The sequence below is a fragment of the Paramisgurnus dabryanus genome, chromosome 10 (assembly GCF_030506205.2).
Source record: "Paramisgurnus dabryanus chromosome 10, PD_genome_1.1, whole genome shotgun sequence".
In the NCBI taxonomy this organism is placed as follows: Eukaryota; Metazoa; Chordata; class Actinopteri; order Cypriniformes; family Cobitidae; genus Paramisgurnus; species Paramisgurnus dabryanus.
The window spans coordinates 28243200-28265781 of record NC_133346.1 but is presented as its reverse complement, the minus strand read 5'-3'; the positions used below and the strand labels follow the sequence as shown (position 1 = coordinate 28265781).

The 22582-nt window shown below is 36.8% G+C and overlaps 1 protein-coding gene across 5 annotated transcripts in view; it reads right to left on the bottom strand.

Annotated features, from left to right (window-relative positions):
* pam (peptidylglycine alpha-amidating monooxygenase) overlaps window positions 1-19831 on the bottom strand; it is a 63443-nt gene extending 43612 nt beyond the window's left edge. For 4 of the 5 annotated variants that reach the window (XM_065240565.1, XM_065240568.1, XM_065240569.1 and 1 more), the window contains exons 1-4: window positions 19731-19749; window positions 14575-14666; window positions 8535-8985; window positions 2572-2692 (exon numbers count right to left, since the gene is read on the bottom strand). In XM_065240565.1, coding sequence (XP_065096637.1) covers window positions 2572-2692; window positions 8535-8620 — 207 coding nt within the window. In that variant the 5' untranslated portion in view covers window positions 8621-8985; window positions 14575-14666; window positions 19731-19749. Of the gene's footprint in view, window positions 1-2571; window positions 2693-8534; window positions 8986-14574; window positions 14667-19730 lie in introns of all 5 variants that reach the window. The other variant, XM_065240566.2, reaches the window with a different exon arrangement.
* Window positions 19832-22582: the final 2751 nt, after the last annotated feature.

The following is a 22582-nucleotide window of genomic DNA, read 5'->3' as shown; positions in this document are numbered from 1 at the left end:
CAAGCGGCATGCAATCGTGGATACCACACTGTTAACCCAGAAATTGTCTTTACTCAAACAATCAAGGAAAAATCATTAATATTTTCTGTTTTGAAGTCAAAGCTTAAATTGATTTGTTGATTTAACTGTTAACCTTACAAAATCTATTAAACTAAAACATTCAAGTAAAATGAACTTAAAATTATTAGTTCATGTTGTGAGGAATACCCATAATCCTTTGCGCCTGAATATTTTGATTATTTTCTGCTTTTTCACAAATTAAAAACTGATAAGAACTTTCTTTACTCAAATATTTGTTAATAAAATGTCATATAGGTTCAAGCTCTTATATTATTGATGTTGTTTTGTTGTAAATTATAATTTTGTGAAGTCACCGTTCAGGTGATCAGTGTTTCCTTACATGAACCCTGTTCAGAACATTATATTGTATTTCTCTCCACAGTACTGACAATGTATGACAAAACACAATTTTTGTGTGTTTCTGTGGAGAATCACGTTTATTCAATGACTGACTTAAAGTCAGTCATTGATTTTTGTTATAAAACCATTTATAACATCAAATGTTATATAAAGTAATAAAAACTAAATTTATATGCAATGGGTTTCCTAACACATAATGTTATCGAATCTGGGTTAAGAGTGCAGGAATATTGGAAGAAATTAAAACATTAAGTACATTAAACTTAAAATTAATTGTTATTTCAACCAGGCAAAATTAACTTTTTTAGGGCAACGAGTTTCCATAAATGTTTTAGGTTCAATCAACCTGTATGGGCTTACAGTGCAGAAGCTAGTTATTTTCGTTTATAAAGTTTTAAATGTGGATATTTCTACAACAAAACAGCGCGGATTAGCCTCAGAAGGCCTTTGTTTATCAACGTGGAGCGTTTGGATTTCTTTTGTGAAGGATGGATGCACATTTTTTGGACTTGAAGTACGTGGACCCCTTAACTTTACATTTGATTAACTGAAAGATCTAAACATTTTCTAAAATACCTGAAAATGTGTTCATCTGAAAAACGATGGACATATGCATTTCGGACAGTTTGGGGGTGAGTAAATCATGGGTTTAATATCATTTTTGACCAAACTATCCCTTTAAGGAAAATAAAAGGAAAATACAATTTATTCTACTAAAAGGGATTTATTGTTTTTTTCTTCTTATACTTCCATTTAAAAAATGTGTGGGTCTTAAGATTTTATTTGTCTAAATGAGGCCTGAATTGAAAAACGTTTGGGAAACCCTGATTAATAGGTTTCAAACAGCTCTTTTCAACCAAATAGTATCATTATTTCTTTCTGCATTGTATATTGAAAATCTTTTAATACTCATAGAAGTACTGGGATTATAGATTAAAATTTACAATTACATATACTAATGTTTACAAGGGCAAACACCTTCTTTCATCCAGTAATAAAACATATTTATTAGTGAGAGTCTTTGAATCTTTCAGATTAAAAAAAATAATTCAAACCAATTAAACATTTTTAAGAGATTGCAGCAATTCATATTTTGTCTTTAGTAAATTAAATTCTCTGTTACTTTGTTTTCAGTTGGCATTCAGAAACGTGGAGAATTTATGATTTCCATTTAATAACTAAAAGATAGTAATTCATTTTTTTTTTGCAGAATCATGCAGCCCTAATTTATATTGTTTCCATGTCTCCAAAACCAATATTTGAATGTAAAGCTCATCAAATCGAAACCATATAAATAAGTCTCGAATCAAATCGACAAATTTATCACATTACTCAGCCCTAGTGCAAACGGCTGCATACGACATAAGGATAAATCAATAACAGCAGAATTTTCAATTTGTTTGTTTTCCTTTAATGTGATTTTCCAAGCACATTAAAGGCACATAGTTTGATCAATGATCTAGTTCCTCAGTAAGGTGTCTATGCATCAGCATTCCCTCCAGCAGAGATGAATCACACGGCTATGACTCATAGATCTGAGCTGAGAACAAGAATAGAAACCTCTCCATACAAACAAACACCACACATGGTAGGAGCGACAGGGACGTCAGTTTTCAACAGACTCTTGGCTTTTCTTTGTTATTGCTATAAACAGCTAGATTAGACTGGACAAGTTCTCTCTCTTCAAAATGACAAGGTTCAATGTCTTAGACACTAACGTCATAGCTAGAGTCAACCATCTGACCATTAAGCTTATATGTGCAACAACGAGTACAGTGCTTATCCATTACAACAGATCAATAGTGAGAAGACACAATCCAGATTTCAGCCCAACGGGAACCTCACATCAGTACACAGACATGAAAAATTACTTACTTATTCATTTAGCTGACGCTTTTATCCAAAGCGACTTACAATTGCTATATATTTCAGAGGTCGCATGCCTCTGGAGCAACTAGGGGTTAAGTGTCTTGCTCAGGGACACAACGGTGTGTCACAGTGGATTCGAACTCGGGTCTCTCACACCAAAAATGAAAACTCGAAACATCTGTGTGACTATCAAATATAATTCCACAAAAAACTTAAATAATATATGTTAAGAATGGTTGTTTTTAGACATGATACTCAAGTACTAGGCGGTTTTGCACTTACCTCTGTTGGAATCACCCCTGGTAGGCGAATATCCAGTGAAAAATTGTAAGGATTGGAGAGGACAAATGGCTGTCTGGTTTTGGAGCAGTCATTTGGGTCTGACCAGCCACTTTCCTGAAACCTATTAACAGAAAAACAGTTTTAAATGGATTTGTAAAACTGTATCAGTTAGGGATGGACCGATACCACTTTTTTGGAATACGAGTACGAGTACGAGTACTTGCATTTCAGTACTTGCCGATACCGAGTACTTAATAAAAAAACATGATTTAAATTTACATGTAACAGCTTTAGCCATATAATTTAACAAAAAATCAAAGGACTAGTTTTCCAGTTTGATGTAAACTCTGCCTCTTTGGACAACACAAGAGGCATTAACCCCTTACACGCCGCTCAAACATAGACATTTCTCAGACGTCAATCGTGGTATCGATTCCAGGTATCGGGGGACTTTTAACGAGTACTTTAGAAAATGTGGTATCGAGGCCGATACCCGATACCAGTATCGGTATCGGTGCATCCCTAGTATCAGTGGTGTGTGGTTGCTAAACAGTTGCTAGGGTCTTCTGCATCGGTGGTTGCGTTTTGACTAGGGCTGCATCTAATGATTATTTTCATAATTGATTAATCAGGCAATTATTTTTTCAGATTAATTGACTAATCTGATAAAAACCTCCATATTTACTCAATTCGATTTTATATAGGTAATTATAAAACGGTAAGTTCCAATCCTTGATTCTGATTGGTCAATAGTTGTGCTTTATTCACGATAAAACACAGCTATGACTGCTTACACATTGAAATGTTGTTGTTCACGGTCAGGGACTTTTTTTGTAGAGTAAAGAATGCTTTTATTGATTTAACTTCATGAAAGTTGCACTAACAATTTTGTTTTTTACTTTAATATTGTGTGGTAACTGTTTTGTAAAAGCAATAAGGTACCCGAGGCAAGTGCTGTATCGTGAATAAGTAACGTCTTAGTTGCAGGCAATCCACTTCGTGTCGTGCCTAACAACGCCCTTCAGTCGTTATTTATTCACAATACAGCACAGCCTCTTGTACCTTATTGCTTACATAAGACAGTAATTATAAGGTATTCATGTGTAGAAATGTACTTTTAAAAGTGCCACACTACTACAGAGTTTTACTAATATAATCTTTTTAATTTTTTTATTTTAAGCCTAATAAAGTTTGTAAAAATTGAAACATCTTAAAATGTCAAAATATAAATAAACAAATTGAATCTTCACGAATGTGCTGGTGAGGATAGACCAGGATGAGAATTACCATTATTCGCTATTAACAAAATAAATAAGCCATATGATATGAAAGTGATATACATGCAATGTTAGTAATAAAAACCTGGATTTCCCCCATACTTTAAAACAGATGCTTAGTTTGTGGTGTATTAATAACTTTATGAAAACCCAACAACAATTAAAGAGCACTATTATCAGATTCATGATTTTACATTTCCTTTGGTGTGCATTAGTACATTAACGATATGCAAAGGTACAAACGTGTGACGCGTTAACTTCTGATCTCTATTCGTTTAATTATCTAGCTACAGTAGGGTGTAAAATGAACTCTGGAACAAATACCTTGTCGAAAATAACAAATATTTTGTTTTTTTTTAGGACAAGGGGAGATTGGCGATCATGGAACACCACTATTTAGGGGTGGAGGAACTGGTCTGCTCATCCCAAAGGACTGGAAATTCCAACTCCTTTAGTAGTACTTGGTGACTTCAATATCCACCTGGAGAAACCACAGGCAGCTGACTTCAACACCCTGAGTGCGTCGTTTGACCTCAAGCGAGTCCCTACTTCACCAACACACAGGTCTGGTAATCTTTTAGATCTTATCTACACACGCTGTTGTTCTACCTACCACACCCAGGTCACCCCACTTCACACATCTGATCACTTCCTAATTACTCTCGACCTCGACCTGACTCCCCCTGTCACTACATACGATCCCCCATTCGTCACGTTCAGGCGCAACCTGCGCACGCTCTCTCCCTCCCGCTTATCCTCTGCGATTGCTTCCACGCTGCCCGCTCCCAGCCAACTCTCTCTGTTAGATACTGACAATGCCACTGACACACTTTGTTCCACTCTTACATCCTGCTTAGACACATTATGCCCTCTGACATCTGGACCGGGCCGGGTCACACCTCCTGCTCCTTGGCTAACTGAGGTTCTCCGTGAGCATCGCTCCACACTCAGGGCTACAGAGAGGAAGTGGCGCAGATCGAATGATCCTTCTGATCTTTCCCTCTATCAGTCCTTCTCCAGTTGTCTCCTCTGCAAAGACCCTATACTACCATTCAAAGATTAACAACTCACCTGACTCTCACACTCTCTTCAAGACCTTCTCTACCCTTCTTTGTCCCCCTGCCCCTCCACCTTCATCCGACCTAACGGCTGATGATTTTGCTTCCTTCTTTGTGAAGAAAACGAAAACTATTAGCAGTCAGTTCTCCGAGCCGCCGCTTCTTGCGCACTCAAATTTTTTTTTTTTTTTTTTTTTTTTAAACCTTTATTTAACCAGGTAAAAAACTCACTGAGATTAAAAATCTCATTCACAGGAGTGACCTGGCCAAGATGAGCAGCAATACAAGAAATCCCTGAGACATGCTCCCTTCCCTCCTTCTCTCTCCAATCCGAAGCAGATGTTTCCAAGGTCTTGGCTTCTAATCATCCGACTACCTGCCCGCTAGATCCCATACCCACCCATCTCCTTCAGGTCATCTCTCCGTCTGTTATCCCTGCTCTCACTCACATTATCAATTCATCCCTTTCCACTGGCACCTTCCCTGTAGCATTTAAAGAGGCCCGGATAACCCCGCTGCTGAAGAAACCCACTCTCAATCCTGCTATGCTAGAGAACTACAGACCCGTTTCTCTTCTTCCCTTCATTTCCAAGACTCTTGAACGCATTGTGTTCAACCAGCTCTCCACTTTCTTCACACAAAATAACCTCCTGGATAGCAATCAGTCTGGATTCAAAAGTGGTCACTCCACTGAGACTGCGCTGCTCTCAGTCATTGAGGCCCTAAGGCAGGCAAGGGCAGCCTCCAAATCATCTGTGCTGATCTTACTGGATCTATCTGCAGCTTTTGACACGGTCAATCACCGCATCCTCCTGTCGACTCTCATGTCTATGGGTGTCACTGACACAGCGCTTCTATGGTTCAAGTCGTACCTCTCAGATAGGTCATTTCGGGTATCCTGGAGAGGTGACGTCTCCGAACCCCAACGTCTTGATACCGGGGTCCCTCAAGGCTCTGTGCTGGACCACTGCTCTTTTCAATATACATGACATCCCTGGGTTCTGTCATTCGGAAACATGGCTTTTCCTACCACTGCTATGCAGACGACACTCAACTCCACTTGTCGTTCCACCCTGATGATCCTACGGTTTCTGCCCGCATCTCGGCATGCCTGAGGGACATCTCACTCTGGATGAAGGATCACCATCTCCAGCTTAACCTTGCGAAGACAGAACTGCTTGTCATATCATCTGAACCAACGATTCAGCACTACTTTTCCATTCAACTAGGTTCCTCGACCATCACGCCTTCCAAGACGGCCAAAAACCTGGGAGTGGTCATTGATGATCGGCTTAGCTTCACGGAGCATGTTGCCAGCACCGCTCGCTCTTGTAGATTCATCCTCTACAATATTAGGAAAATTAGACCTTTCCTAGATGAGCATGCTACGCAGGTCCTGGTCCAAGCTCTTGTCCTGTCCAGGCTGGACTACTGCAATGCGCTACTGGCAGGACTTCCAGCCTGCACAACCAAACCCCTACAGATGATTCAGAACGCAGCGGCAAGAGTGATCTTCAATGAGCCAAAGAGGGCGCACGTTACTCCTCTCTTTGTCAAGTTACACTGGCTTCCTATAGCAGCCCGCATCAAATTTAAGGCTCTGCTCCTGGCCTTTAAAACCACCACTGGGTCAGCACCCCCTTACCTTCGCATGCTTATAGAGCCTTATGTACCCTCTCGATCACTGCACTCTGCCACCGAGCGACGGCTTGTGGTACCATCTCAAAAAGGGAAGAGACACACCAACGCGTACCTTCTCAGGAACTGTCCCACAACTGTGGAATGATCTGCCGGTCGTGACACGATCAGCTGACACTGTAGCTATCTTTAAGACTCGGCTAAAAACCCATCTCTTCCACCATTACCTAACTTCCTAATTACAGATTTACTATCTTTCTTTAGTTACCATTCTCTTTATCTCTTTCTCTATTTACCTTCCTCTTTATCTAAAAAAAAAAAAAAAACTACTAACATACCCTTGGCTATGTATATTGTGTTGGACTTGATGAGACTATTTCCAGTGCACTTATGTATTGCTGTTCTTATGTTGCCATAATTGCTTCTATTGTTTACCTCACTTGTAAGTCGCTTTGGACAAAAGCGTCTGCTAAATGACTAAATGTAAATGTAAATGTATTTAAAGGGAGATTTGGCAGCCGATCTGTAGTTAACATTGTATACATTATATAGTACACATTTTACACAGTACCATTAGCTGAGTGTAGTTTTTGATATGCTTTAGCTATGATTTGAACTAAGGTAATCTACTTGTTGTTTATTTTGCTTGTTATCAGAAATAAACTACTCGAAACGGACTCTGTTGTTATTGATTCTTTGTGGAGTTTACCGGAAGTTACATTTGTTCCACAAAAGTCGTTTGTTTATGTTGTTATGGCTGAAACCGTCTATCCTGTATTATAAAAACAATGCTAATGTTTGAGAAGTCAAAAGGTTTCATCTAATAGGTAGAACAATTCCAACTTTGCAAGTACACAAGTACACTCTGGCTCTTCTGAATCACAGCCTGCTAGTAGTCTATGTATTCATATATAAAAAATGTCCTACTTTCTTTTGAGCAACTATGATCCGATTCACAATTGTACATTTTCTTTGTTGTGCAAGTGTGTATTAGTACATGTTAACAATATGCAAAAGGTACAAATCCCAAAGTAAACAATGACGCAAGTTATCATTTTCAACAAGATCTCTTTTCTTGGACTACAACAAACATACGGATTGTAGGCAACGGCTTATCTTTGCGTTGCACATTGTTTTTTAGGTGCTCTTCAAGGTCTGCTGAGATCTGCGGGGGCAACGATGGTCGATCAGTTTGGTCATCTGTGTTTTCTGGGTGAGATTCGGGCTCGCCTCATATTGATATGGTAGTAAAGACGTTATTATATCCTGGCTTTCACTATTGCTTTGGGAGTTCATCTTTCAAACATGGTAAGGAGCGTCACATTTTTCGTTTTACTTAATTGTTTTACTTACCTAATCGTTTTACTTAATTTTTTGTTTTATTCGGCCAATCACAATGCACTGGATAGCTGGGCAATCGGATGACACAACTCTTTCTCAAAACGATAAGCTTTTTTCAAATCAACACGTTTCAGAAATGGGGGGCATAGAGGAGCTACAATACTGTACAGTATGTGGAAAATAATGTGCTTTTTAACCATAAACCATTCAAATACATTGGATTACACCAACAACACAAAGTAATGTGCTATTTAGCAACAAAATATTGGCCCTTTAAAGCACACCTTTGCAAAGTCAATAAGTTTAAAAACGACTGATCTAAACTGTTGTTATTTGAAAGTCTGTAAACTAATAATTGTTACGTTTTATTGTGAAATAACACTTTATTAACAAAAGTGGACCTCAGAGAAAAAAAGTGAAAAGACCCCCTTTAATACGTAAAATTAGGAATTTACTGAAATTCCAAATCCTTATTGCATGTGCATTAGTGATGATACGTAAAATGCATGCTTTAGTGGAAATGCATAGACAGATGTTATAGAAACATGTGGAAAGTGTCAAAATAAAGGTACCTCATAACAATTTAATAAGTGGCATCTATTCATCAAATCGTTAATTTACAAATGTTAAGAAAAAACAAATGTCTCACCTCTTGGTCCTGAGGTTTTGGAAACTGTGGCCATGGCTTTGACAGAAAAGTGCCACCACAAGCAAGCTGTATCCCAGCACGCCCATTCCTGACTGGATGTTTCAGTACAGAGCGATCAACAGAGGAAATGGGAGTGAGAATAAACAATCACTGCATCGATGCTGTTCTGTCACAAATCCTCAGAAACTTTGAGATGTGATGCTTCTGCTCCCTGGATGCTCTTCCTATGGATTTTCTCCCTCTTATGTTTTTTCAACTGGGCACTCGCTTGATCTGTTCGAAAGTACCACCGAAACAGTCCGCGTTACTTCTGTCTGCGTGCTGAAAGGCACGAGGGCTGTCCAGATGTAGCGTGACACCGCATAGAGAGGGGGAGAGATAAAAACGCTTCTTGCTGTTCTCAGGTCGGGCAGAGCATGTCACCAATGCAGCATCAGGCTTCCATTACAACCTGCAAAAACAATAGCCAAAAAGAATAAGAATAAGAAATATTTCCCATTTCCTAACATTATTCACTATTTCTCAACTTCAAAAATGACCAGTGCACTTAAAGATCAAATTCTGCCATTGCCTCACAACATTCATTTAATCTCCATACATAAGAGTCTGTAAAGAGGATGAGAAAGGACTTTAAAGCAGCATGATAATCCAATCGAAGCGGATTCCCATCACAAAACAGAGAGACAGGAAGTGCAGGGCATTGGCATTCACAATGCCATTTTTAACATTAAACTGTACCTAAAGGAATGAGGATAATTTCACAACATGAATGGTCAGCCTTTATGACAATGCATTTTGTCGATCATCCAAAACAATGCTGTTTGCTTAGCAAAATGCGCTCATTCTATGTGTATACATATTAGGGTATTTTTAGCACTGGAAAACTTCTGAAGAGCTTTATCATTTGTTTAAAGGAGTCAAAACAGGGCCAGGAATTCTTCCGTTATATGCTCAAAAGAAAGAAAACATGTCTTCCCATGTTATCAAACTGTGTGATTTATAGGGTCACATCTTGTTATCGCTGCCTGTTTTGGGTTAGTTCAGATGTTTTGGGTCTATGTGGCTTTCACATTTTAGTCGAACCGCAAAACAGTGAGTTGGACCGAGACCCAAATCTGCAGCAGTCTCATTCTACAGCATTCACACTCGCACAATGATTAGTTTTAATCAAACCAAACCCACCAAGGGTAAACAAGGGTACCTGTTCTAAATAGTATTCGAAATAAGAATTAGTATGTCCCAAACTGTAGTATGTTGAAATTAGTACATATAGGGGCGCTTTCCCGGTCAGGGATTAGACTAGTCCTAGACTAATATAAATGTCATAGCTGTCCAAACTAAAAACAGCTTGCACTGACACATCTTAAAATACATCAGTGCCCTTTGTTTTGCATAAAAATGCACACAATTAATGTTTTAGTAAGGCATGTTTGTTAAAACTAGGTATATTTCCTAATTAAACTAAGGCATAGTCCTGGCTTAAGCTACTCCCTGTCCGGGAAACCACCCGTTAAAGTGCCCAGATCGTCTGCTCCTTCCAGAGAAAATTCAAAGTCCAAATCTTTGCACACTCTATAGTAAAAGTAGATATTACTCAAAACTCATAATGTGAAGAGGTTTAGTGACGCTGCACTTAATTAACAAATCAAATCAGTGATGCTTCATTGACTTAATGAAGGGGGGGGGCAGTGGTTTACTCATTTATTTATTTGTTCATGCCACTAAGGATGCACCCAACCAAACCGTGTCCCAGCACGATTTCCCCCCTCCCTACTCCCCAGAAGTGCGCACTCACACTGTTCTTAAGCGATCCGAGCCTGGGCACTCTTCATCATTAGGATGCGATTGTTTTGAAGATAACAGGAAGTAAAGCGCTCTTTTAACACTGGAGAGCACTTTTTATTCTGCGTCGTTTGGTGCGCCATGACACACAGTCCTTTTACATGCCTATCATATTGCTTAGGTGATCTGTCGCGTGTGCATCTCAGACATTCACATTCACACTGCGCGCATCAGAAGGTTTAAACGAAGGCAGATGAAGGTGAGTGGTCGCGAAAATTGACGTCTTGAAGTTTTGAACCACGCTCTGGCACAATTTTCGATCACAATGAGCTTTTACCGTCTGAGCCCAAGTGAACCGCACTACAGCCCACCTCCACAAGCCAGCCAGAGTGATCCACAAAACGATTAAACTACTCAAACGAACCAGGCTTTGGGGGTAAACACGCCCGGGAGCAGTTTGGATAGTGTGAGTATGCAATTATGGGAATTATGGGATTTTTAATTGTATTTCAAAGTAATCACAAAGTGTTCACAACACATTTATAAACAACAGAGGCTGAGAGAAAACATCAATAAAATCAATGAGATGCAGAAACAGTTGATGTGATGTCTGCCCTAATGGCATGGACCCAAGTGTTTCGCAAAGGCAGATGTTTTATGATGTAAATGAAGGTGGGCTATTTCAGAGGAGAGAAAAACAATGACAGTGAAATCAATCCAGACAGGAATGAATTGAAAGCTTTTAGTAAAAGAATAAAAGCTAAACAAAATAACAAAATGGTCTTGATTTGCACTATGGGAAATGAACAAAATACTTTCTGGGCCACATGATATCAAATATACTGTAGTCAAATAAATCAGCACATATGACCAAAATCTTATATCATGATATTAGTCATTTTATATCATGATAACGACATCAGTATCAGGGTAGAGTTGTCTTTTTCTTTTAATTAATGTAGTTAAAATCTTTGATACGCTAGAATTTTCATAATTCTTTCTTACCAATATACCAAAAAACAATCAAACAAAACTCAAACTCAGTAAAGATAAACAGTAAGTAACTAATTAAGAATAATAAAATATTTTATAAAGATTTTCTTTCTGTTTGACATACAGGAGCAATATAAGGTAACTTCCCCTTTAAGACCAAAGTCCCGATCCAATATACTGTTACACGTGTGCTTTCTTTTTCAGCTGTTTTCTTTCTCTTAAGACCCAAATACCCATGTTTATTTGTGGTTAGTCCAAAAACTCTATCGACTGACAAATATTTACTAGTTTATCAAACCTACCGGTTTATCCCCCACCCCTAGGCACTAAGTATTTAGGTTTCTGACAATAGCCTACATGTCAAAAACAAATTATCTTTTGAAAATAAAGTTTTCCGGACAGAGTTTTGGTTAAGTCAGGACAAGCCCTTACAAAAAACAATAATGGTGTGCATCTTAATACAAAACAATGGCACTAATGTATAATAAGATATGTAAGGGGGAAATGTTGTTAAATTAACGCAGCTAAAACATGCATTTTAGTCTGGGACTAGGATATGTTTTAGCTAGTTCCTTAGTTAGTTTCAAGCTAAACTAAACTCTTTTACATTATCAAAACATCTTATTTCTGAATCCATTAAACTCATTTCCTCCAGCACCACCAGTTCACTTAGAAATGTTGTATTGTAGTTTAGGATTTCACACAAATTCACAAAAACCTGTTCTGGGAAAAAAACGCTTCTGTTTAATCTCCTTATTGTGTGTGGAGTGTGATAAATGAGAGCATGTGAAACAAGCTCAAACAAGTTTCATTGTAAACGCCAATGGCAAAACTCCTCCAGAACCTTTAACTACTTTACAATAAAAGAACCCATAAATATTGTTTCTAATTAAGGTAACTACAGGAAACATTTGGTTAAGGCAACATCTGATTACAATCTTTTAAACCTCTGTAATTTCTTCATGGAGACACAAATACGTACGAATCATAGAGATACATTTTATGTTCTCTTTCAAAATGACGTCCTTGCTTCAGTTGAACACTAACAAATAGACTTAAATAAAATACTTGTATGTCAAAGAAACACTGAAATTAAATGTTTTTGCTGTGCCACCATATTTAAACAGCATACAGATGATCGGTTAACTACACAAATAGCAACTGCCAAATAAATTTCTCTCATAAACACATTGCTTAATTTCAGAAGACGTATGTTATATTAACCTACTGGAGTCATGTGGATTAGTTTCATGATGGATGTATGTGGTTTGCCTTATTTAACTATATAAAAAGTTGGGAATACACCAATACGTTGGCCTATAATGGTATCAGCAGATAAAAGCATTTTTCCATTTTAGGACCAAGATCTTGATGTCAAGATTATATACTGGCAATCAAAAAGGGTGAAAAAGGCATCAAAACTCATACTTTGTGATTATTATTAATTGGGTGACAATGACAACAAAACTGCAGTTTGTCACCCCACACTTAGGATTTCATGACACGATTTTTAAGTCAAAAGAAGAGGTCGAACGATATGAGATTTTTGATGGTCAATGCAGATATAAAGAAAGCAATGTGGCTGATTATTTAAAATATACCATTGTAGTAACTGAGAAAAATACAAACAGTTTGTGAAACTAAATAAACATTGACTTTGCATATTTATGCAACATTCTCTTAATTTATAAAACTTGAGGTTATGAGGTAAAAATTATTATTAGGTTAAATAATTAATGATTATACTGTAGATTAAGAAAACATGTATAATTTATGATAAAAAATTAACAAATAAACTGCATTGACATACTTTACTCACTAATAGTTGTTTCAATTTCTTAAAGTTAAAGTTTAAAATATATTTCTAGATAAAAAAGATGCACAGCCTAAGTTATATATTTGCTTTAATAGAGGCATGTAGCATCAAAACAGAACAATGTTTTGTCCTCCACACATGCATAGCTTTCTTGTTTGGCATTGAGTGATGCAAGTTATTGAGTACAGGGAAAACAGCATCTTATTTATAAGTTAACCACAGCACGCACATATCTGAGGAAGAGCCGGTCGTGGGATTTGTCACTGTTTGTGAGGTAAATTTGTTACAGTTTGTTGTCGCCAGTTGTAGTTACCGCTGGGCTGTGGATATGCAACCTCACAGAACTGTTTGAGAACACCTTGTTGCTTGCCGGACTCAGAGTGTTACACACAACACAATGTCACGTTAAAAGGGGAATGATGAATAGTTATCTCACTGTCTTTTAGACGCTGGCTGGCTTGTGTTTGACTTTGTGCAACGCCGCATGAGCCGGTCGGCATGTAGCACATGAAGTAGTTTGCTTTCGGGGTGCTTTGATGTTGTGCGCCAACCGGTCTGTGTGTCGCTGCGTGGGCTCGAGTGTATTTATATTGGAACACAAGGCTAATGTGCCAACATGACACAACCGGAGAACCTATCGGCCAAATGGAAAGATTTATCGGCCAAGGCTGATAATAAATCGGCCTCTGTAATATATCGGTCGACCACTAGTTAAAAGCAAATTTACTGCTATCTATTGGTGCCTGCAAATGTCTTTCTAAGTATCAGTATTGGCACAGAAATTTTGTACCTGCGCATCTCTCTCTAATCAATAACATGATGGCATTTGGAAATGGTTTGTTTGGTTTCAACTGAAGAAATGAAGTCATATACATCTTAAGTAAATTATGAGAGGATTTTCATGTTTTGATCAACTATTTCTTGGGGGGAAAAGCAAAAATTTTGAAAAAATAGATTTTTATATCTGTAGGACTTCATCAAAGTGCATTAGACAGAAACAGTATATTTTGTGAATCTATCATTCCAAAGTGTAAAATGTTATCATCTCCCTTTCCATCAGCTCACGAGTCACGATGCTATTAAATTTCAAAGAAATCCATCCCAAACATCTGCCTTCAAACTCACGATCATATCAAACCCCTAAGAGCATCACAACAGCCATATCTATTGATTTCGGCATGCTTTCAAAAACACCCCATCGATCATCCTGCAAATATCAATCAGCAACACGATACACTCATTCAAAACATATTTGCGCAAGCAAGCACACTTTATAGACCCATGACTCTTTTCAGTATGCAGTTCAATTCTGTTCTACATAACAACAACAACACATGCACCGCTAAATTTACCGCATTAAACAAAACAAAAGCGGAACAGAGTCAGACAGCAGTTGAAAAGCAGATTTTTCAAAACAGACAATCCAAATATGTAAAACAGACTGCTTACCAAAAACGCTGGTTACATTGATATCTGAAGCACGGCAAAAAGCAGACGTGAGACAACAGGCAAACTGCTTCCCTACTGCAGCCTGTGACTCACTGAGAAAGAGAGAGAGAGAGAGAGAGAGAGAGAGAATGAGAGAGAGAGGCAATGGGAGGAGAGATAAAGAGGGCTGTCCAGCCTTCTGTTTGACATCATCATCACACACAGGACCCGATGAGAAGGTAACTATGGTAATGACTGCACACACCCACAGGCAGTCACCAACGGTTACCATGGCTACCAACCCCATGAGTGTCTTCCTCCACATTGATGTATTGTTGCTGTTAATCAGCCATGAGCTTTCATACGCAGCAATGCAACATAAACAGCTATGTTCGCACAATCACTTTATTTGATTGACAATTTTATTAACAGGTGTGACTCAGTTTATATGGGTTTTACATGCAAGATACAACGGCAGAATTTGATGAAAGACTTTGTAATAACATCTTTCAACTAAGAGAACACAAAGCACAAGAGTGCACAATGGACAGATGATCACCAATGGACTTGTGATCACAGTGAACATGAAAACATGATTAGCGTGATGAAAAGCAATGACTGCTAACATGTATAGAAATTATCATATTTATTATAAATTTACTATAAAGTCATAACAATCAGCTGCACTGGGTAATATATTTATAATGACACCCAAAAGGCAATACACAATTATGATTTGTCAAGTTATAAAAGAATTTGACCCAAGACCACACATTATTATCCAGTATATCAATAACAGTGACTCTCTCTTACAAATTAAGTTATACAGTAGACATTCATTCATTACCTATGAGCTGAAATCAGGTCCAAGATCCTTTTCATAAATGGCAATTGATTATATTATTTCTCAATGTTGGGAAAGGGTATTTTGGTCTAGATATTTAAAGTAGTGTTGTTGTTTGAATCCTGATCCATCCAGATCCTTAACCGGATTCTCTTTCTGACACATAAGGGATGGGTCTGTGGTCTTTACTAACCCATATCCCTTTGGTCCAACAACTGATGTTAACACTGTTGCACGTATAAAAATTAAAACGTTTGCATCTCTCAATACCTTTTAAAGGAGTAGTCCACTTTATAGATGGGGCCCATTTTTTCCCTACTATGAAAAGTCAATGGACCCCATCTTTTAAGTGGACTACTCCTTTAACCTGTACAATCTCATTACTACATATCCCAGCTTATCTGCCTAGCCTTTAGCAAGTAGGTGCCAGAAGTCCTTAACTTGTAAACATAATGAGCTGGTGAGCTGCGGATCCGATTCAGGTGTAGTGTACTCTCCCGGAAACATGGCTGAATTCAAACCCAAGGCTCAAAACACTCAACATCTCCTTAGTAAATCCGCGATCCACAACCCAGATTTACTGATTTACAGAAGTTGAGTGGCTTAAACATGGCAGACTCATCACCGATGATGTTATATTTGCCACATTTTTTTTCTCAAGTGGCATACGTAAGCAATAAGGTACGAGAGGCTGTGCTGTATCGTGAATAAGTAACGTCTGAAGGGCGTTGTTAGGCACAACGCGAATAAAGCACAGCTAATGACCAATCAGAATCAAGGATCGGAACTAACCGTTTTATAAAATATAGAGTTACATATTGGATAAAGGCTTTATTAGGATATTGCATTTAGAAGTCCGGATCAACTAAGCTCCAATTGCATTCAGAACCCCAAATTAACTAGCCCCCATACTGTGTAACTTGTAAAACCCGGATCTGTACAGTGATTGAATCAGAAAGACTTGTGTCTGTAAATTGACTCGAGTGTGACATCTCTAATTTAAGACATGAAAAAAGGTTAAGGAGGGTGAACCCACAATGTTGTGTGTTTTGTCTTACACAAGACTGTAATTTCTACATGAGGAGCATTTATATTTGTGATCCTGGAGCTAGGGCTGCACAATTAATCGAAAAACAAATTAAAACAAAACATTTTAAATATTGAGAAAATCGCCTTTAAAGTTGTCCAAATGAAGGCAACTGCATCCAATCACAAGTTTTGATACAGTTACAGAATTAAATTTACAAAATATCTTTATTTAATATCCTAATAGATTTTTTATTGCAAAAAAAATCATTATTTTGGCTATCGCTACAAATATCCTATGCTACTTATGACTAGTTTTGTGTCACATTTGGCATACACTCTTATCAAAAGCGAGTGACAGTGAATTCAAGCTATACAGTTTATTTTTATGTTATCTCTGCTAAAGCAATGCTGTACAGTTGAACCACAGGAACTAATTTGTTTTATTTTACCAGAGATGGATAGTAACGAAGTAGAACTACTTCACTACTGTACTTAAGTCCTAAAGGCCGTATCTGTACTCTACTGAAGTATTAGGGACTTTAAGCAACAGCTGGGAATGGAACGGCTACGGCGACCGGAAGTATGCTGTCAGACCGCCGTTGCCAAGAACGTAAAAATCACTAAGCAACCGTAAACAGGACAGCGCAACGTGGTATTAATTAATTTATTAAGATACAAAAAAGTCATTTAAAAAGCAAGAGAAGGATTGCTTTTGGCGTTACATGACAATCTTTTGTCAGAAGAATGTTGTATGATGTAAATAAGTCTAAAAACCTAGATTTAAGCAATACTGAAAATGTTGAATACTTAAAAATCTTTAAAAGTAGCTTACCTTTAAAACATTTGAACACATATTATATAAAAGACTTGTGGTACAATCATAAACTGATGCAATTACAATGTCATATGCCATGAATCATAACATTTATTTACATAATCTCTCACGTTAGCGACTACGGCAAATCAGCTGTTCTCCCGTAGTAGACCGTTACAGTAGAACGTCGCAAAGTAGCAGTTAAATTCGTGCATGCGCAATACAACGCCAGAATGCCGTTGCCGTTCCACCAGAGGCTGTTGCTTAAAGTCCCTATTATTTTTTTCTCCTACTTCCACTTTTACTTCAGTACATATTTTAGATGAGTTTAATACTTTGATACATTTTTTATGTGCTGCATCGTTATGCATAGAATGCGCGAGAAAGGGCGAGTGTGCGCGAAAGAAGGAAACCTAAATACATTAAAACACCTTGCACATTTACCTATTACCGTTATATCGACTAATATTTAATTAATACTGAATTCTCCATCGCCATATCAGTTAAATTAATCTGAATAATCTGAACATTCCTGTCCTTGTACTGCTGCTACCGACAAAGGAATTGTGAGTGTCCTTCACCTTAAACATTTGAAATAATAAAAACAATATTATATTCAAACGTTTGACTGTTTTCTTTAATAACTACATTACACAATACTTGTACTTTTACTTTCAGTACTTGAGTAGTATATTTTAAAATAAACTACTTGCAGTACTTTAAGTACAAAACATGTTTAATACTTTAGTACTTCCACTTAAGTGCTGTGCTTAAAGGGCACTTCAACTTCTACTCAAGTCACTTTTTTGATAGAGCACTTGCACTTTTACTCAAGTCTGGATCCCTCTGCATTTTACAGTAAGAGAAGAAAATTTTGGGCATGGCGATGATGACTTAAAAGATGATTACTAATCTGCAGGCCAATATTATCCAAGCATAACCAGCTGTACAGGCCTTTTTTATTACAAGCCATTTTGGATAAGAGTGTCTGTCAAATGTTAAAACGTAAACTCCAACGTTTGTAAATCTAGTCCCATCTAAATACAGCTAACAATAATGATAATAAGCATTACAATTTAAACATGTGACCCAATCTGTTAAACCACAGCTAAAGTCAGTTTATTAATTATTTACTCTTTTCCAAATCAATATTAAGAACATTCTGTTAAAATTAGAGCTGGGCATATATATCTATGTCATACAAAATAAAACTACTTTTTTGCATAATATACTGTATGAGTTGGTGATGTGTGTAAATATTATGTATATTTAAACACACACACACATACATACATACATACATACATACATACATACATACATATATATATATATATATACACATTTAAGAAATGTTTTATTTAAATATCTTTTTTATTTATATATAATTTAGAATATATAAAAATATCAATAAATATATATACACATGTAAATGCTTCTTAAATACATACATGAATGTGTGTGTATTTATATATACATAATAATTACACACAGCACAAACTCATATGCTATGCAAAAAATTACTTTTATTTTGTATAAAATTAAATCTAGATTCATCTATGCCCAGCTCTAGTTAAAATATAACCTTGATATCTTAAATAATAACAAAGTAAGGTCATGACAAAGACTGAAATTAATGTGAAATCAATAAGTGAATTCAAACTTTGATCCTCTTGATCTCAACTACATTATGGTGCGATTTCCCGGACAGGGATTGGAATAGTCCTAGACTAAATCCCTGTGCGGGAAGGAAACCACCCCATGAGACTTTAGACTGGATTTCACAAACAGATGTTCTGAAACTGCCAGAATCAGGCTAAAGACACGACCTACAACGTCCTAATTTATGCATTACTTGTACTATATTGTACATGAAATTAAAATCAGTCCCAAATTATGTTTTTGGAAATGCGTGCCCTTACATGGTTGGTCTCTTATTTCCAAGTTCACACTTTAGTTATATGACCCAGCACTTGCATTCTACTATACTATGCAGTGCACTAAAATGGACAAATTTTCCGATCAAAAACAGTTGATAGTTTTAGGGCAGAAGTGCGTGGGTGAATTGGGAGACTTTGCTTTTTTTTGAAATCTGTCATCCAAAGCATGGAAAATGATATAATTTTACGACAAATACAAATTATATTTTTAAAAGCTTTATGTAAAAAAAACGTTAGCTCCACGTCTTTACTGTTACACAGTATCAAACTTCATGCTTTGTATTTTAGGCATAAAATAAAACTTTCCAACGCCGTACATAACTCAACTCTTAATGCTAAAAGTTGTATAAAACTGTATGAAAACATGTTATATGATTAGCCTGCTGTGCTACTGATGACGTCGTGTGAAGTTCAGTGGACTTCACTGACTGAATTAAAACCAAGAATATGTGGAGTGAAACACTTTTATAAACGGTCACTTTCTTTATGACTTATGTAAGACTTTAAAAGCACGAGATACCTCCTGCACAGAGAAAGGACGGTTATTTACCTTCATTTGCTATGCTTGTTTTCTTCCTTCTTCTTCCTGTTTTAGTCAGACCAGTATAATCGAGCACACGAGTGAAACTACAAAGTGACGTCTTCTTCTTCTTCTTCTTCTTTGGTTTACTGCCGATTCGCATGCTATGTGTATATCGCCATCTATTGGCTTGTTGTGCTATAGTCAACTAAGAACTCAAAATCCACTTTTTTGATGTCCTCCAGTCTCCTGGGGCCAGTTGTATAAAAAGTTTAATCTGGGTCATAATGATCCAGATTTGGAAATCCCATGTTTTTCTATCCAGGATCATGTAAACCATCTCACTTTTGTCCTAGTTTTTCAATGCAAATTTGGATTGGATCACCCTGATCTAGATACACACTTTTTCAGATTAGCAAATCTGAATGGGATCACATTTCAATGATAACTATTAGCTAGAAACAGCAGGTAGTTTGGTCGGTATGAGGCCACTAGTGTTTTTACTTGAAGAGACAATAAAACCACACAACTTTCCCTTACTTTTTATTTCAATTTAACATTCAGTCTGTTCTTTGCCTTAAAACAACAAGAACAAAACAAATATAGATTATAGACTAACTGTATAGGTTTATAGGTTTTAGTAACATTTTATTAGAAGTTATATTACATTTTTGTTCCTAAAATCCCCCTTTCGGATCAGAATACTTTTACTTTTTGGGTTCAAACAAATCCCAATTTTACTAAAATGTTTTGACCAACACAAAACAACGATTGATCCAAATTAAAACCTAGATTGGATTTTGTGATCCAATCCAAATTCAGAATCCTTTTTTTTTTTAACAACCATTTTGAAATTTTGATCTAATCCCATAGCCGAAATCCAAATGGATTACTTTTGAACAAACAGCCCTTGAACCGCGATCAAGATTAATTTATCCTCTTACATTACCCTACAACCTACAATTTTAAATTATCAATCCTGTGATATACAAATAATAAAAGGAAAATTACATAACTTTGCTTATCTCTAAAAATCTTTATCTTTTTGCCCTATCTTTTTAATTACTTTTCTCTCTCTCTCATAATTCTTAAATTACATATACTGTACAAACTCATCTTAAAAAACTCACATAAACCCCTTATGTGCCCCAAATATAAATAAAAAGAAATGAAACTTGAGTAACCCAGCCTTAACCTGGTTATTCCTTCCTGTTTCCACCAATATATCTTTCTTAAAATTGTGGATTTGTTCGTTTTTATTCATGTGCCTTTCTTTCAACTGAATTCCTTGAATCGTTTTTGGTAGCTTTTCTAACTTTTTAATATTTTATTTTAACACACCCTTGCTCACCCTTGTATGCTACAAACAGAATAACATGAATTAAATCTTGGGTACCGCACTCTTAGAAAGGATGTGTTAATTTTTTACACATCTTTGTGCGTCAAGCTTTTAACACATTATGTGTTATTTTTACACATTATTTTAACAACTATAACAACAACTATAACAACAGGAAGTGTGACACTTACAGCATACTTTGAAATAGTCCATATATTTATTTTTTAAATTCATGTTCATGGTTTTGCCAGAGCCACCATGTGACACCATGTGAGAGTGATACCATAGTGCTTAAGCGGCTTCCTTCATTTATTCTTCCCTGTACTTTTTATTTCATACACACACACACGCATGCACGCACACACACACACACACACACACACATTCTGGTTTCCATGTTTTGTGGGGACATTCCAGAGACGTAATGGTTTTTATACCATACAAACTGTATATTCTATTCCCTTCCCCTAACCCAAACCCCAACCATCACAGAAAACTGTTACTTCAGATTTTCAAGAAACATCATTCTGTTTAATTTATAAGCTTGTTTCCTCATGGGAACCTCAAAATGTCCCCACAAGGTCACGAAAATACTGGTATTCCTATCTTTGTGGGGAAAATAGGCTTTATGCCCAGCTGCACTACTTACTGAACTTTAGCCAGCTCCTTGTTTCCTGTCTTCCATTATTGGACAAACTGATTAATCCAGGTGTGTCTGATTATTGTTGTTGTGACTACTGAGGTCAGGCACACCTGGATTAATCAGAAACAAGGAGCTGGCTGAAGTTCAGGAAGTAGTGCTACTGGGTATAAAGCCTATTGGACAACGTGATAATTACCAGGTACACACACACACAATGCATACCCAGTCAACACATGAGATCACACGAGATGACAGTGAATTCACACCATTCTCATATGTGAGCTCATTGTGATTTTAAAATGTTGAGCAGGTTAAAAGGAGGAAATACAACACAAGTAGGGCATTCTACTTCCTATATCTCACTTGGAAAAGGTGGATACTGGAGGATCACAGTGACGTCATACTGTTCTCATACTGTGATAATCACAGTGTGAGCTATATTTGAGCTCATTGTGAATTCAGAATGTTGAGTTCATGGTATGAGTGCACAATGAGTGTGCCATGACCTCACAAAGTGACCATGATGAGCAAACTTTGAGTAACCTCACATCGTGACTATAGTATGATGAGTCATGAATCATCATCATGAGTCATGATCTGTGACTAGGGTTGCCAAATAATTGGGTAACACTTTACAATAAGGTTCATTAGTTAACATTAGTTTACTACATTAGTTAACATGAACTAATAATGAACTTCACGTATAAAGACATTTTTTAAATCTTTGTTAATGTTAATTATACATTATTTAAATCTTGTTAGTTAATGCACTGTGAATTAACATGAAAAAACCATGAACAGCTGTATTTTTATTAACTAATGTTAACAAAGATTAACAAATACAGTAACACATGTACTGTTCACGGTTAGTTCATGTTAGTTATTACATTAACAAAATAA